Source organism: Salvelinus fontinalis, chromosome 42 (genome assembly GCF_029448725.1).
Source record: "Salvelinus fontinalis isolate EN_2023a chromosome 42, ASM2944872v1, whole genome shotgun sequence".
Lineage (NCBI taxonomy): Eukaryota > Metazoa > Chordata > Actinopteri > Salmoniformes > Salmonidae > Salvelinus > Salvelinus fontinalis.
The window spans coordinates 21316922-21332046 of record NC_074706.1 but is presented as its reverse complement, the minus strand read 5'-3'; the positions used below and the strand labels follow the sequence as shown (position 1 = coordinate 21332046).

The window sequence follows — 15125 nt, the reverse complement described above, 5'->3', positions numbered from 1 at the left end:
AGATTAAAGAAGGATTTTTATGAGACATGGATTGTGTGTGTGTGCCATTCAGAGGGTGAATGGGCAAGACACAAAAAGTAAGTGCCTTTGAACGGGGTATGGTCGTAGGTGCCAGGCGCATCGCTTTGTTTCAAGAACTGCAACGCTGCTGGGTTTTTCACACTCAACAGTTTCCCCGTGTGTATCAAGAATGGTCCACCCCCCCAAAGGACATCCAGCCAACTTGACACAACTGTGGGAAGCATTGGCGTCAACATGGGTCAGCATCCCTGTGGAACGCTTTCGACACCTCGTAGAGTCCATTCCCCCGACTATTTGAGGCTGTTCTGAGGACAAAAAGGAGGGCTGCAACTCAATGTTAGGAAGGTGTTCTTAAATGTTTTGTCAGTGTACATGCAACAGGGACAGATGTTCAACTGACAAAGGCAGACAACGGAAAGATGACAAAACAGTACCGCTAATCTTTTCTGTGGTCACCCCACTGTGAGAGAGGAAACCTGTGGACATAGTGAGCGTAATTAGACAACACTACACAACAGACTTTGTTTCCCAATCCATTCCTGGGGGGGATCCCGATGGGGGTTCACATTTTTTTGCCCCAGCCCAGTACTAACACACCTCATTCGACTAATCAACAGCGTAGTTACATGGTTTGTCGATTTGTTTGGGACAAGTGTTAGCGCTAGCCTGGAATCCTAGTGGATTTGCTCTGTTGGCTATGTTAGCGCTGGGCTAGGACAAAAATGTGCAACCCCTGAATTGGAATGAGAAACACTGAGTTAGAACGTTCCCATTAGCTCGTGGAACATGGTTGTTTGTTTACAGCGTCAACACAAGGCTACTTAGACTGGGTTGGATGCTCCTTGACCTGGAAGAGGCCCTCAGCATAGCGTGAAAAGAGGAAATGTGTCTCTCAGTGGGCTTGTGTACTGTTTGATTGCTGTCGGGTATAGAGTGAGGGAGCGCAGCGAATGTGTGTGTGTGTGTGTGTGTGTGTGTATGAGAGTGTGTTTATGAACGCTTGTACATCTGCAAGAGAGAGGTTGTTAAGATTGTGTGCGAGTGTGTTTTTGTGTGTGTGCGTTTGAGAATGCTTATACATCGGAAGAGAGAGGTTGATTGTACTGTGTGTGTGTGTGTGTGTGTGTGTGTGTGTGTGTGTGTGTGTGTGTGTGTGTGTGTGTGTGTGTGTGTGTGTGTGTGTGTGTGTGTGTGTGTGTGTGTGTGTGTGTGTGTGTGTGTGTGTGTGTGTGTGTGTGCATCTGTATCCTTTATGGGTTTCTCATTCATGGCCAGTTTCCTCAGGGTGCAGGCTCTATAGGGATCCAGTGTGTGTATATGCCTATGAATGTGTGAGTGTGCGTGTGTACATACGTCTCTCTGTTTGCATTGTGTGTGTGTGTATGTGTGTATGTGTGTGTGTGTATATATCTGTGTGTGTACCTTTGACTTTGGAGGGGGAGGAGGGGGAGGAGCGGATGGCAGGTTTCCTCAGTGTGCTGCTGCCTCTGTAAGGGTCCGGTGGTTTTGGGGAGACCTGGTTCTTGCCCTGGTCACCTGACGGCTCCGACTTCCTCCTCTTTCTGTAGTCACTGGCAGCACTGGAACACAAAGCGATAGAACACACGGTTTTAAAGTCACCGTCCACAATCTATCACCTGTTTAGCCATTATTTCTACATCAGTCATTACTTCAAGGGAGGAAGTACGTTTTCAAATGATTCGAACAGGGCCTGTGTTTCAGCCCAACGACGGCCCCGCCACTTTGTTTGGAACAGAATGAGATACATCGATGTGAAACGTACGCCAAACACCTTCGACCTTAATTCATATTTCAATCCAAGGAAATATTACAGATTGTTCCTTTGACCCAGTTCATTTAATATCCTGGGTTGTAATTCCCTCTGGTATAATAGCGTTCATCGCCTTTTCGTGGTTCAACAAAGAGACCCTTAAGGAACAAAAAGAAAGCGGTAAAATAGAGCTTTTAAAGAACAAAGCTACATTTGTTGAGCATTACCAACTCATCAAAAAAAAACGTTATCGTCACCGTCAATTCAATTCACACTAGGATGATGTAGCATGACTGCTATTGTTCCTTAAAAACGCCCTAGACCTGCGCCAGAGTCCCGACTCCGGACTACACATGACCCCTGGGGACGAAAGAGTCGAACCCAGGGTCGCCCGACTGGCTACGTCTTTCCTACATGTAAACCTCTCCCGATCTAGTTCTTAACTGCCCGGCCAATAAATAAAAAGATCAAGACTTCTAGTGTGGGTTAACCGGGCTACTAGACGTTCAACTATACTGAATACAATCCCTGTCAGCCTTCCATGAATAACATGGGTTATTCATGACATCCTCTTTTCAACCATCCCATTCACTCAGAGCAAATAGAACCGATTAAGCCTAGCATCTGTGAAAGGGAATGGGAGGAGGAGGGGAGGAGAAGAGAAGGGGGACAGGGTTGAAGGGCAGAATCAATAGGCTGAGTGGATAATGTATGCAGGGTTGGGGAGGAGGGGGGGGGCGGTATGTGTGGAGAGTCACCGTCACACGTCACAGAGAGTTTGGGACACTGCGCCGCAACACGACATGGCCTACTGCTGGTGTGAAAGAAAGAGGTCGAGAGGGAGGAGGGGGAGAGAGCGATGCAGAGAATAAAAGAAAGAGAGAGAGAGAATTGAAGACTCACCTCGCCGGCCTCTCTGGAACCCGGTCAGCAGTCGGAGTGAAGTACAGCGACGTCTGAAAGAGGGCAGACAACAAAAGGGAGGGAGAGGAAGAGTGAGCGCCCCGCGAACAAAGACTGGTGGAGGAGGTGGCGGTGGGACACACAATGCTCAGCTCGCACGCCGCCTCCACCGCCGCGCCGTGGTAGGTTCCACATGGCGTGTGTATGGAATCTCGAATGGGCCTACCGGTTGGCGCTGAGAGCTGCGACCGCTGATTCTGTTGATCTCTGACCGTGGTCTGTTTGAGGGGTTCGTTCAGGAGGGAGAAAGGGCATGAGTGAAGTGATGAACTAAAGGGTAGCGTGAGGGAGGCGCTCTATCACGCTTTCCGGCTTGGAGATTAAGACGCGCCCCTGGAAGACCCAAAACGGACTCTTTGGATCATAGGATTGGCTCCATGTGGTAACAAAGCATAAAGCACAGCCGTTTCTACCCTATGCTACAGACCTGGGCCCTTTGCTGATCTAGGATCAGGTCCTCCCTGTCCATATCATCTTATTCGTTTTGATTCCAACGGGAAAACTGATCCTAGACCAGCAGATACATATTAAATCCCAAAGCTTACCTACTCAAATATGACCTTTATATCTGACATGATATACATGGGTTGATAGCAATTTATACAGTCTTAAAATTCACGTCAATAATAAGCTGTCAATAGATGATTTAGATAGACAGATAGTGAGAGATAGCGAGAGAGATACATCGATAGACAGATAGTGAAGAGAGATAGCGAGAGAGAGAGATACATTGATAGACATAATTGATAAGACGAGAGCGAGATCATGATTAGCGCTAGATTTTCTTGTGTAACGGTCATCCATATTGGAAATACATAAGAGCAGTACTGTCTATGCTGTTATATTTAAGAAAGAAGGCCAGAGCAGGTGTGCTACTGTACATGGCCAATATACCACGGCTAGGGGCTGTGCTTCTGTACGACACAACGTGGAGTGCCTGGATACAGCCCTTCGCCGCGGTATATTGGCCACAACCCCCCCTAGGCGCCTTATAGCTATTATAAACCGGTTACAAACTTAATTAGAACCGCCAATCAGCATTTAGGGCTCGAACCACCCGGTTTACATCTAGTAATAACACAGTGAATTGAGACACTAGCAGAGAGGCCGTTGTAAATACAGACACAATAAAGAGATGACTGACTGACAAATGACATAGGACTGATACGGATGCTGAAAGATGAGGCCATATGAAAAGGTCCTGCTATGGTGTACTACACATGGCGACAACTGTCCCCAATCAGTCATCTAGTTACATGGTTACATTCGGTGCTGTGTAATTATAGTGTAGGTACACATTGTGCCTGTGTTGACGTACGGTAGCCGAAGAAAATGTATAGACACAGTACGTCTGGTAGTTTTCATCCAAAGCACACAACACGCAGAGTTTAGTAATAAAGCAATCGAAGACCACAATTGTTTAGCAAGGTTTGCGTTAAACTCTTGCCAGTCTGTTTGTACTCTCTTGCCAACTCCTTATGGAGTTGCCGTGTCTACGGTTGCAAAATTCCGGGTCTCTTTCCCAAAATCCACTAGTTTTCCAGAGATCCTGGTTAGAGGATTCCCGGATTTCCCGCTTATTCCCTCGATATTCCAGGAATATTCCAACCAGGATTTCTGTACTTTCTTTGAATTTTGGGGAAAGTTACCAGGATTTTGCAACCTTAGTGATGCCTAACATGTTTGGCGTGACAAGGACTTGGCAAAACAGCACAAAATTATCTGGAACCAGGCTATTCAACTCCCACCCAATCCTCCCATTCCCACGATGCTCATGAATGCCAACGTTTACCTCGGTGAGTCGGCGAGGGCAGATGTCTGGATTATAATCCAGACGTTTTTTAGGAGGCTTGAGCCCCAAGCAGCGGTGAGGAGGAAGAGGAGGAGGAAGAGGAGGAGGTGAAGATGGAGTGGTGGTGGAGGAGGAGAGGAAGTGGCGTCATGGGGAGGAAAAAAAACAACAACAAAAAAACAGAAGAGGAAAGTGACATCCGTTAGAGCACACAGAGGAACTGAAGACTGACGAGTTTCAGACGCGCTGCACACACACACACACACACACACACACACACACACACACACACACACGCACACAATGCACACAATGCACACAAACACATATTGCAGTAATGATTAAGCCAATTTGAACACATCTAGTACATTATGTTAGCTCCAACACACACTCACTACTGCTAGGCACATCTACAAACCCATAACCATAAAGCAACACACACACACACACACACACACACACACACAGATTGTGGGAGCAAGAGGCAGAAAGCAGAGCTATGGACATAAGGTGATTCGGTTGTGAAGACGGACTAGCTAAAACATGACATTGGCGGAACCATCCGTCTCAAAACTAACCTCCAGCCATGTTCATTAAGGAACCTTTTCTATCTTTCTCAGAGTATGTTGTCTTGGGTTTATTCAGTGGTGGGGTCAGGGTGCAACAGAAAGAATATTACAGCTACAAATGTGATATATAAAATCTAATCATTCCTTATTCTGCATGACATCAGAGTCGTGTCTTTTCTAGACTGCATATTTCTAGCTGAACATTCTGAATAAGTCCATTTCCTCAACCTAACAACAGACCGACAAAACAGAGTGTTTCTCACCCTTCTCCCCAAAGTGTGCACCTGTACACTTCCTCTCGTGGATTTCAAAGCAATGGGACTGGTGCAAGGAATATGGTGGAAAACAGTAACTCAATCCAGCCCAAGTTTACACCAATCTAATACCTTTAATGCCTTAGGTTGCCTAAGGTTTAGGAGGAGTGACCGAGTTGAGAATGTGGGAGAAGGGGTAGAAACCAAAATGTCTAAACTGGCTAACAGAAACAAACCACACAAGCTGCAACATACAAGAGGAGCATGAAGAACGGTGCAGAACGATGCTCTGACCAGACACTGCTGATTCATTTGTCAATTTTAATTAGCATGTTATTTCGATTGATCTCTGTTCTGCTCAGTTCTACCGGCTGCTCCACTAGCTTATCAACAGCGGTAAGCACACACTGCAAAAAGAACCTGAATTTTGTTCGTGAAAAATAGGAAATTATACAATGTAGGAAGAGAGGTATCCCTTAGTAGGAGGATTTTTGTGGTAAAAGGACCAATCCATGTTAACTTGGGACTTCGTTTTGTTTTGCAGTGTTTCGAGCTTTCAACGTGTCGCGAGGCCAGCTGATAACGAGACAGCCACACTATGCAAAACCAACTCACCAAGATGCAGAGACACAAGAAGACCCGTCACAAGGAGCTACACAACAGGCGACCACCACAGTGACCACCACAGCACCCAGCAGCATGCCAAAGCAACTACAACAGGAAGAACCCCAGACTCCAGACCCCAGACACGCCTTTGTTCCAACTCAGCACTAACACACCGGATTCGACCAATCTCTGTCCAGACTGAAGAACGTTGACTCATTATGCGTTAGTGTTGAGTTGCGAAATATAACAAACAGCCTTTCGTTGAATCAGGTGTGTTACTGCTGGGCTGGAAGAAAAGCCTGCACACCCACTAGCTCTCCAGTCCGAGACGTGGACGACACCTGGACGACATTATTACCACCCAGCTACAGCGGGGTGAAGACTGAACAGGTAGAGGGGAGGGGAGGGGGGGGGGGGGGTATACCTAAGGCTGGGGGTGCCTAGGTGGGAGTTACGGACCCTCACTTACCGGACGGCCGAACTCCAGCTCGGAAAAGAACTTATACCAAGGCTCGTTCTCTAAATCTATGTCATCTGGGTTTGGCTTATAGGTCTAGAGAGAGCGGAGAGTGACAAAGAAAGAGGGAGGGAGAGAGAGGAGGACGAGAAAGCACAGAGCGATATGGATCTCATGGCTAGGATAGGGGTGTGCAGCGCACGGCTGCAGGGGCTGATGGGTAAAGAAGAGTGGGTCCAGATGGAGAGTTTAACACCAGGGGTAAAGAGACAAACACAGTGTTGTTACCGGGGCACACCCACCATTACACAAATAATTTTTGGGGGGCTAACTATGACGCTCGTCACGGAAAGCATTGTTGTGCAATTCATTTTACCGCGCTACTTGTCATAGCTCTCATTCAAATAATGGAAAAACGGATAAAAAGTTGAATGGGTTGTAGGAGAACGGTCAATTCAATTGAGCGGTAAAGATATAACATTGGCTCATGAAGTGTCCTGAGGTTAAGAAACCAAACTGCATCACCATCTGTTGAACAGTCCTGTGTGATGTGTCTTTGCTGCCTTTAGCTTGTGACACCGCACAGTCATTCACTAGAAAGTGCCAAAGCAGAGCAGAAAAAGTGTTGTAATGTGTAAACTACTCCAGCAGAGGGCAACATCTTCCTGTCATAAGCCCTGTACAACTCTGGTTCATTTCAGAACACCTGGGCCACGTTCAAGTAGCCAAACATTATCAAACATTGCAGATAAAAATTCCACGAACAGAGCCAACGCGATTCCTTATTCTACATGTCAGAAAGTCATGTTCGTTCTTCAAAGTACATTTCTATCTGGATGTTTCAAAACGTTAGGTCCTGCCGAAACGCGCCCCCCAGTTGAGCGCCAACCGGCCTTTTCGAGGTTCGTTTGCTCTCGTTCGGTGGGTGTGACCTGATCAATATGGTCGTGACCATTTTGAAATTGTGCAGCACACCATACGAAATCACCCTCTGGGCCATTACAATCACACCATTCAACTGAATGTTCAGAACAGCACCATAGCCGCAGAATTAAAAGTTCCACACCACTGCATCCTGCTGAACGTGGTCCTGGGTAAGTGAGGTAAAAAAAAGGAACGTTGGTTTAACTGTTAATAAATGATTTGATTCTTTCTAAAAGTCTCATTTAAACCTCCAACATGTACTCTGCCCAATACTCTTAAAAGTGAACTTTTACACCTGTAGCAAAACTCCCCATAACTGAACATACAGGAACTCTCGCTCTCCCACCTCCTCTCCCGAAGGACTACAGAGTGCTAGAACGACTCCTACGCACCAGTCCTGGGGCTTATTCCTCAGTCCCTTTCCAAGAGGTTTACTGTGGAGCGGAGGAGTGATTCACTGCAGTGCCCGGCACACTGCAGACTGGCAGTGACATTTACCACCCCCAGTGTCTACTGGGAAATGTAGTATATGAGCTGCTGGGGGAAAAGGCTTTTTGTATTGGACTTGCAAAACAGCTACTTTAGCTCAGGAAGAGGTGAATTGCGCTGTGGAGGGGACTGTACTATGTCTAATTGGAGTATAGCTGACCTCCTTAGGCGGTCGATAAAATTAATAGGAAGGAGCTGAACGGGAGGCGCCTCTATGTGGGCCGTGCCCATAAGAAAGTAGAGCGCCTGACGTAGCTGAAGAAAAGGTTTACAGAGGTCAACCAACCACCCCCCTCCCCCTCTGGCTACTTCATGCCACAAGGCCAAAACGCCGGTGCCTTTTACCAGCTGGCTCAGCTGAGCCCCAGCCCTCACTGGGTGACCCATGTCCAGGAGCCATTTAAAGGGATACTTTGGGATTTTGCCAATGAGTCAGACGAACACGTGTGATACCCTTTTTATGTCTCCGTGTCCAGTCTGAAGGAAGTTAAGAGGTCGTTTCGCGAGTCAACGGTAACTAGCGTTAGCGCACTGACTGGAAGTCTATGGGTACAGTATCTGCTAGCATGCTAGGAGCTACCCATAGACTTCCAGTCATTGCAGTGATCAGACTACAATCCAAGAAGTGGACCACACGATGTTAATAATAGCCTTCTTTATGGAAGGCCATATCCAGAGGCGTAGACGTGTGTGAACTAGTTTTTCCATCAGCAGCGGAGAGACCCACACCGCGACCAGAAACACACACGAAGGTGATGTGACGAAGGCTAGAAACATGGTTTAATCGTGGCTTTCTTTCGAGAAACGGGGAGAGAGACAGCGTAGTTGGGATGCATGCGGATGCCTATAGCTCACCCTGCATTACAGACATCCCTGACTCATTGATATTCCCCACGCCTGCTCCTCTCCCTGTGCTCGACGTGGATTGATTCCCACATTAGGGTGTGCGACAAATGGCTCCCTATTCCCTACACTATTCTCTACACTATACCATTGCTATAGGGAATAGGGTGCCCTTTGGGAGGGAGCCATGTTGTTCTGGAGAACTTGTCTAAAGACGTTAAAAGGTCCAATGCAACCGGTTTTATCTCAATATCAAATCATTTCTGGGTAAGAATTAAGTTCGTTACTGTGATTATTTTTGATCATTTTAATTGAAAACAAACAAAAATAGCAATTTATCAAGCAAGAACTTAGCTAGTTGTCTGGGAGTGTTCTGAGTGGGGAGGGGAAAACTGAAAACTAGATGTTATTGACAGAGGTTTGGAACCCTCTTTCTTATTGGTCTATTAACTCAGTTGTCACCAGGCAGGCCAAAACTCCATCCTACCAAAACAGGCTGACATTTCAGGCAGCCTTTCCAAACAGCTCTTACACTAAAAGAGCGTTATCATCATTTCCACAATTGTACAGTTTTATTCTATAGTGTGGGACTGTATATAAAACACAGGAAAATCATGTTTATGATTGCAGAAACGAAACACGTTTTTTGACTGCTTTAAGCTGAACAACGTCCTTAACTTCAGAAGAGTTCGCTTTCACCCCCCCTTCACCTCCCTCGCTGTCCTAAACGATCACCCTCGAGTCCATGGAGCATACAGACTAGCACGTGGGTGGCCGACCCTCCTCCTGCAAGATGTCGCTCCAAACCGAATCAGGTGGGTTTACAACAGGGTTGGAGCAAAACGCTGCATTGCGACAGGCTCTCCAGGAGGATGGTTGACCAGTCCAATACAGCTTACACAATACACAACTATCCCCTCACGTCACCTCTTGCCCTCAATTCCATGTAGTAAACAAGCCCAGCTTCACCAATACAATGGGTGACACACAGATAGGGAGTGAAAAGAAGATTCCAACCCTTCGCCTTTGTTTTAAAAGGTCACTGAAATGCTTTATAAGGAAACACTATAGAATGTAAATTATATTACAATTATATTCTACAAGGGGTTGGTCAAAACAAGCATTGTGATTGGTTGAGACGCGTTCTAAGCCATACAAAAACAGTTTAGCATTGGTAAGCGTTTGACGCAAAAACAGGCATTTTGTTTTCTGTTGCATCTGAGAACTCCCTACGCATTCACTGTCCCATCAGCCCAGCCAGCCAATTCCTGATCGCCACTGTAAACGCATCTAGACATTACTTCCCCTTGCTTCTAGCCCACACAATTGCTTGATTTGGGCACAACACCACAACACAAAACCTCCGCTTCAGTTTTGACGGCATCGGGAAGGGGATTGCGTGAAAAGGAAACCATTTAAAATGAATGAACACCGTCCGTTGAATACATGTAAATGGGTACACTTTATGGAAATCCAAATATAAGCTTGCTTCTAGGTCTACAGAGCATTGGGAAAGTATTCAGACCCCTTGACTTTTTCCACATTTTATTACGTTACAACTTTATTCTAAAATAAATTAAATTGTTTGTTTTTCCATAATCAATCTACACACAATACCCCATAATGACAAAGCAAATATATTTTATTTTAAATATGACATTTACATAACTATTCAGACTCTTTACTCAGGACGTTGTTGAAGCACCTTTGGCAGCAATTACAGCCTCAAGTCTTCTTGGGTATGACGCTACAAGCTTGGCACACCTGTATTTGGGGAGTTTCCCTCATTCTCTGCAAATCCTCTCAAGCGTTGTCAGTTTGGATGGGGAGCGTTGCTGCACAGACATTTTCAGGTCTCTCCAGAGATGCTTGATCGGGTTCAAGTCCGGGCTCTGGTTGGGCCACTCAAGGACATTGAGACTTGTCTCGAAGTCACACCTGCATTGTCTTGGCTGTGTGCTTAGGGTCGCTGTCCTGTTGGAAGGTGAACCTACGCTCAAGTCTGAGGTCCTGAGGGCTCTGGAGCAGGTTTTCCATCAAGGACCTGTGTACTTTGCTCCGTTCATCTTTCCCTCAACCCTGACTAGTCACCGTAGGTATGGTGCCAGGCTTCCTCCAGACATGATGCTTGGCATTCAGGCCGAGTTCAATCTTGGTTTCATCAGACCAGAGATTCTTGTTTCTCATGGTCTGAGATTCCTGTAGGTGCCTTTTGGCAAACTCAAAGCGGGCTGCAATGTGCCTTTTACTGAAAAGTGTCTTCCGTCTGGCCACTCTACCATGAAGGCCTGATTGGTGCCCAGAGATGGTTGTCGTTCTGGAAGGTTCTCCCATCTCCACAGAGGAACACTGGAGTTCTGTCAGAGTGACCATCGAGTTCTTGGTCACCTCCCTGACCAAGGCCCTTTTACCCCGATTGCTCGGTTTGGCCAGCTCTAGGAAGAGTCTTGGTGGTTCAAAACATCTCCCATTTAAGAATGATGGAGGCCACTGTGTTCTTGGGGACCTTCAATGCTGCAGTCATTTTTTGGTACCCTTCCCCAGATCTGTGCCTCGACACAATCTTGTCTCAGAGCTCTACGGACAATTCCTACGACCTCATGGCTTGGTTTTGAACTGTGGGAACTTATATAGACATGATTTGGAAAGGCACGCATCTGTCCAATCAAATGCATTTACCACAGGTGGACTTCAAGTTCTAGAAATATCTCAAGGATGATCAATAGAAACAGAATGCATCTGAGCTCAACTTCGAGTTTCGTAGCAAATAAATAAATAAAATAATGACTTGTTTTTTGCTTTGTCATCATGGGGTATTGTCTGTAGATTGATGAGGAAAAAAAGTAATATATTTTAAAATGCAAAAGTTTTCACCCCCTTGGCATTGTTCCTATTTTCTTGCCTTACAACCTGGAATTAAAATAGATTTTTTGGGGGCTTGTATCATTTGATTTAGACAACTTGCCTACCACTGACGAAGCAAAATATTTTTTATTGTGAAACAAACCAGACAAAAAAATGAAAATTTGAGTGTGCATAACTATTCACCCCCCCCAAAGTCAATACTTTGTAGAGCCACCTTTTGAGGCAATTACAGCTGCAAGTCTCTTGAGGTTTGTCTCTATAAGCTTGTCACATCTAGCCACTGGGATTTTTGCCCATTCTTCAAGGCAAAACTACTTCAGCTCCTTCAAGTTGGATGGGTTCCGCTGGTGTACAGCAATCTTTAAGTCATACCACAGATTCTCAATTAGATTGAGGTCTGGGCTTTGACTAGGCCATTCCAAGACATTTAAATGTTTCCCTTAAACCACTCATGTCACGTTCCTGACCTGTTTTCCTTTGTTATGTATTTGTTTTAGTTGGTCAGGGCGTGAGTTGGGTGGGTTGGTCTAGGTTTCTATTTCTATGTTGGCTTTTTGTGTTCGGCCTGGTATGATTCTCAATCAGAGACAGGTGTGTATCGTTTGTCTCTGATTGAGAGTCATACTAAGGCAGCCAGGGTTTCACTGGTTTTTTGTGGGTGTTTGTTTCCTGTGTTAGCGTTTGGGCCACACAGGACTGTTGCAGGTTAGTCACGTTTGTTAATTTGTAGTGTTTGTTGGTTTGCCATTAAAATCATGAATACCTCCTACTCCGCATCTTGGTCCGATCCATGCTCCTCCTCGTCTGAGGAGGAGAACGACTACGACAACCTTAACAACTCAAGTGTTGCTTTAGCAGTATGCTTAGGGTCATTGTCCTGCTGGAAGGTGAACTTCCGTCCCAGTCTCAAAAACAGGTTTCCTTCAAGACATTCTCTGTATTTAGCGCCATCATCATTCCTTCAATTCTGACCAGTTTCCCAGGCCCTGCTGGTGAAAAACATCCCCACAGCATGATGCTGCCACCACCATGCTTCACTGTGAGGATAGGGTTCTCGGGATGATGAGAGGTGTTGGGTTTGCGCCAGACACAGCGTTTTCCTTGATGGCCAAAAAGCTAAATTTTAGTCTCATCTAACCAGAGTACCATATTCTATGTGTTTGGGGAGTCTCCCATATGCCTTTTGGCGAACACCAAACGTGTTTGCTTATTTTTTTATCTTTAAGCAATGGCTTTTTTCTGGCCGCTCTTCCGTAAAGCCCAGCTCTGTGGAGTGTACAGCTTGAAGTGGTCCTATGGACAGATACTCCAATCTCCGCTGTGGAGCTTTGCAGCTCCTTCAGGGTTATCTTTGGCCTCTTTGTTGCCTCTCTGATTAATGCCCTCCTTGCCTGGTCTGTGAGTTTTGGTGGGCGGCCCCCTCTTGGCAGGTTTGTTGTGGTGCCATATTCTTTAAAAAAGTAATAATTGATTTAATGGTGCTCCATGGGATGTTCAAAGTTTCGGATGCTTTTTTATAACCCAACCCTGATCTGTACTCCTTGGTCTTCATGGTGCCGCTTGCTTGGTGGTGCCCTTTGCTTAGTGGTGTTGCAGGCTCTGGGACTCTTTCAGAACAGGTGTATATATACTGAGACCATGTGACACTTAAATAAACCTGTGTGCAATCTAACTAATTATGTGACTTCTGAAGGTAATTGGTTGCACCAGACAATATTTAGAAAAGGGGTTGAATACATATGCATGCACCACTTTTCTGTTCTTTATTTTTATTTACGTTCTTTTTTTCATTTCACTTCACCAATTTGGACTATTTTGTGTATGTCCATTACATGAAATCCAAATAAAAATCTATTTAAATTACAGGTTGTAATGCAACAAAATAAGAAAAACGCCAAGGGGGATGAATCCTTTTGCAAGGCACTGTAATGTGTGTAACAAAATGTGTAAAATGTCAAGGGGTCTGAATACTTTCCGAGTGCACTGTATATACATAAATGTGCATATAAAGCACATGGAACATTAATATTCTTAAATTCGTTTTATGACTAATTTCAGAATTGACATTAATACGAAACTTCAGTTCACTAACAGAACATCTATAAGGCCATTGCCTTTCTAAAAATACACATTCAAGGATAAGTCCCTCCTCGGGCTTAAAATTACCACTGTTATATAATTGCTTTCCTACTCAACCTTAACAAGCATATCAGCCCAAAATAGCAGTCAGTCAGTTCAACCACTTCAGGACACGAATAGAAATATCTTTATCCCCCTAATGATTGAGGTATAGCACCTCTAAACGCTTCTTCCTAGAGCGTAGGTCAAGGGGTCTCCCAACTCTGTTCCTGTAGACAGAGCCTTTGTGTGTAGAGGGTTTTGTCCCAACCCAGCTCTAATAACACACCTCTTATTCACTCTGGATCTTAATATCTGAAAGCGGGTGTATTCGTGCTGGGCAGGAACAAAAGCCTACACCTCCATTTAGCTCTCCAGGACCGAGAGTTGGAGATCACGCGCTTATTCGGAAACGAGGACGCTGTAGATTAGAGGGGGATTATGGGGAGTTTTAAATGGCTTAGATAATGACAGTGTAGGCCGGGGGTGTCAAACTGGATTCCTGAAGGGCTAAGTGTCAGTGGGTTTTCGCTCCTCCCTTTGATTAGTTAGGAACTCCCCTCACCTGGTTGATGGATTCATTTATTCATTTCTGGCAGTCTAATTGGACACCAATTGAAAGGGAATAACAAAAACCAGGAAACACATGGCCCTCCGGGAATTGAGTTTGACACCCTGATGTAGGGTAGTAAAAAAAGTGACAAGACGTGCTTTTGGGCACTCACCGGCCTCTCCTGCTCCAGAACGGATGATTTCCCGGGCTCGTACTCAAAGATACTCCTGGGTTCAGCGCGGTACTTTCTAGTGTCCACTTTCCTATCGGGAGGGCCCCACTGATTCCTGGTGCGAAAATAAATAAAAAACATCAGTGTGATCTTGGACCTAGTTTAAGATGATGTCAAAGGCACACCACTAGCCTAGGTCTAGGTTCTAGGTCTAAGGTAACACCTAAGGTGAGGGTCTCAAGTGACTAGGCCTGGGTAAGGACAAAGCCTATGTCTAGGCCTACATTGCAGACAAGGCCTAAGTCTAAGCCTAAGAGATGTAGACTAACAGGCCATTGGTCTAGGACCAAGCGAAAGAAAACCAGATCGCGGTGTCTTACATGGGCGAGTCTCGCTCCCGGTCGCTGTCTCTGGACCTCAGCTGTAGGAGGGAGGGCTTGGGCGGGGGTGGCGGTGGCACGGGGGAGGGCTCCCTGAAGGTCCCGGGGCCTCCGTTGTCCGACGGGCTCTTGGCCAGGGGCCTGTACGTTTGTGTCCTGGGGGGAGGGTAGGCCACGGTGGGGTTGGAGGACTGACCATATGTGTCTAGAGAGAGAGAGAGAGAATAGAGAGAAAAAGGGAAGAAAAATAGAGAAAGAGGTGGAGGAAGAATAGAGAGAGAGAGAGAGATATGATGGGACAGGAAAAATAGAGAGCGATAAAGACAGAAAGAGTGAAAAGAAAGGAGA

General features: G+C 45.8%; 1 protein-coding gene across 5 annotated transcripts in view; it reads right to left on the bottom strand.

Moving 5' to 3' along the window:
- LOC129841503 (sorbin and SH3 domain-containing protein 2-like) overlaps nt 1-15125 on the bottom strand; it is a 109186-nt gene that overhangs the window by 19228 nt on the left and 74833 nt on the right. For all 5 annotated transcript variants that reach the window (XM_055909797.1, XM_055909796.1, XM_055909793.1 and 2 more), the window contains 7 exons: nt 14778-14982; nt 14398-14512; nt 6446-6529; nt 4548-4604; nt 2696-2748; nt 1444-1601; nt 456-497 (listed from right to left, as the gene is read on the bottom strand). In XM_055909797.1, the coding sequence (XP_055765772.1) occupies nt 456-497; nt 1444-1601; nt 2696-2748; nt 4548-4604; nt 6446-6529; nt 14398-14512; nt 14778-14982 (714 nt within the window). The remainder of the gene's footprint in view (nt 1-455; nt 498-1443; nt 1602-2695; nt 2749-4547; nt 4605-6445; nt 6530-14397; nt 14513-14777; nt 14983-15125) is intronic.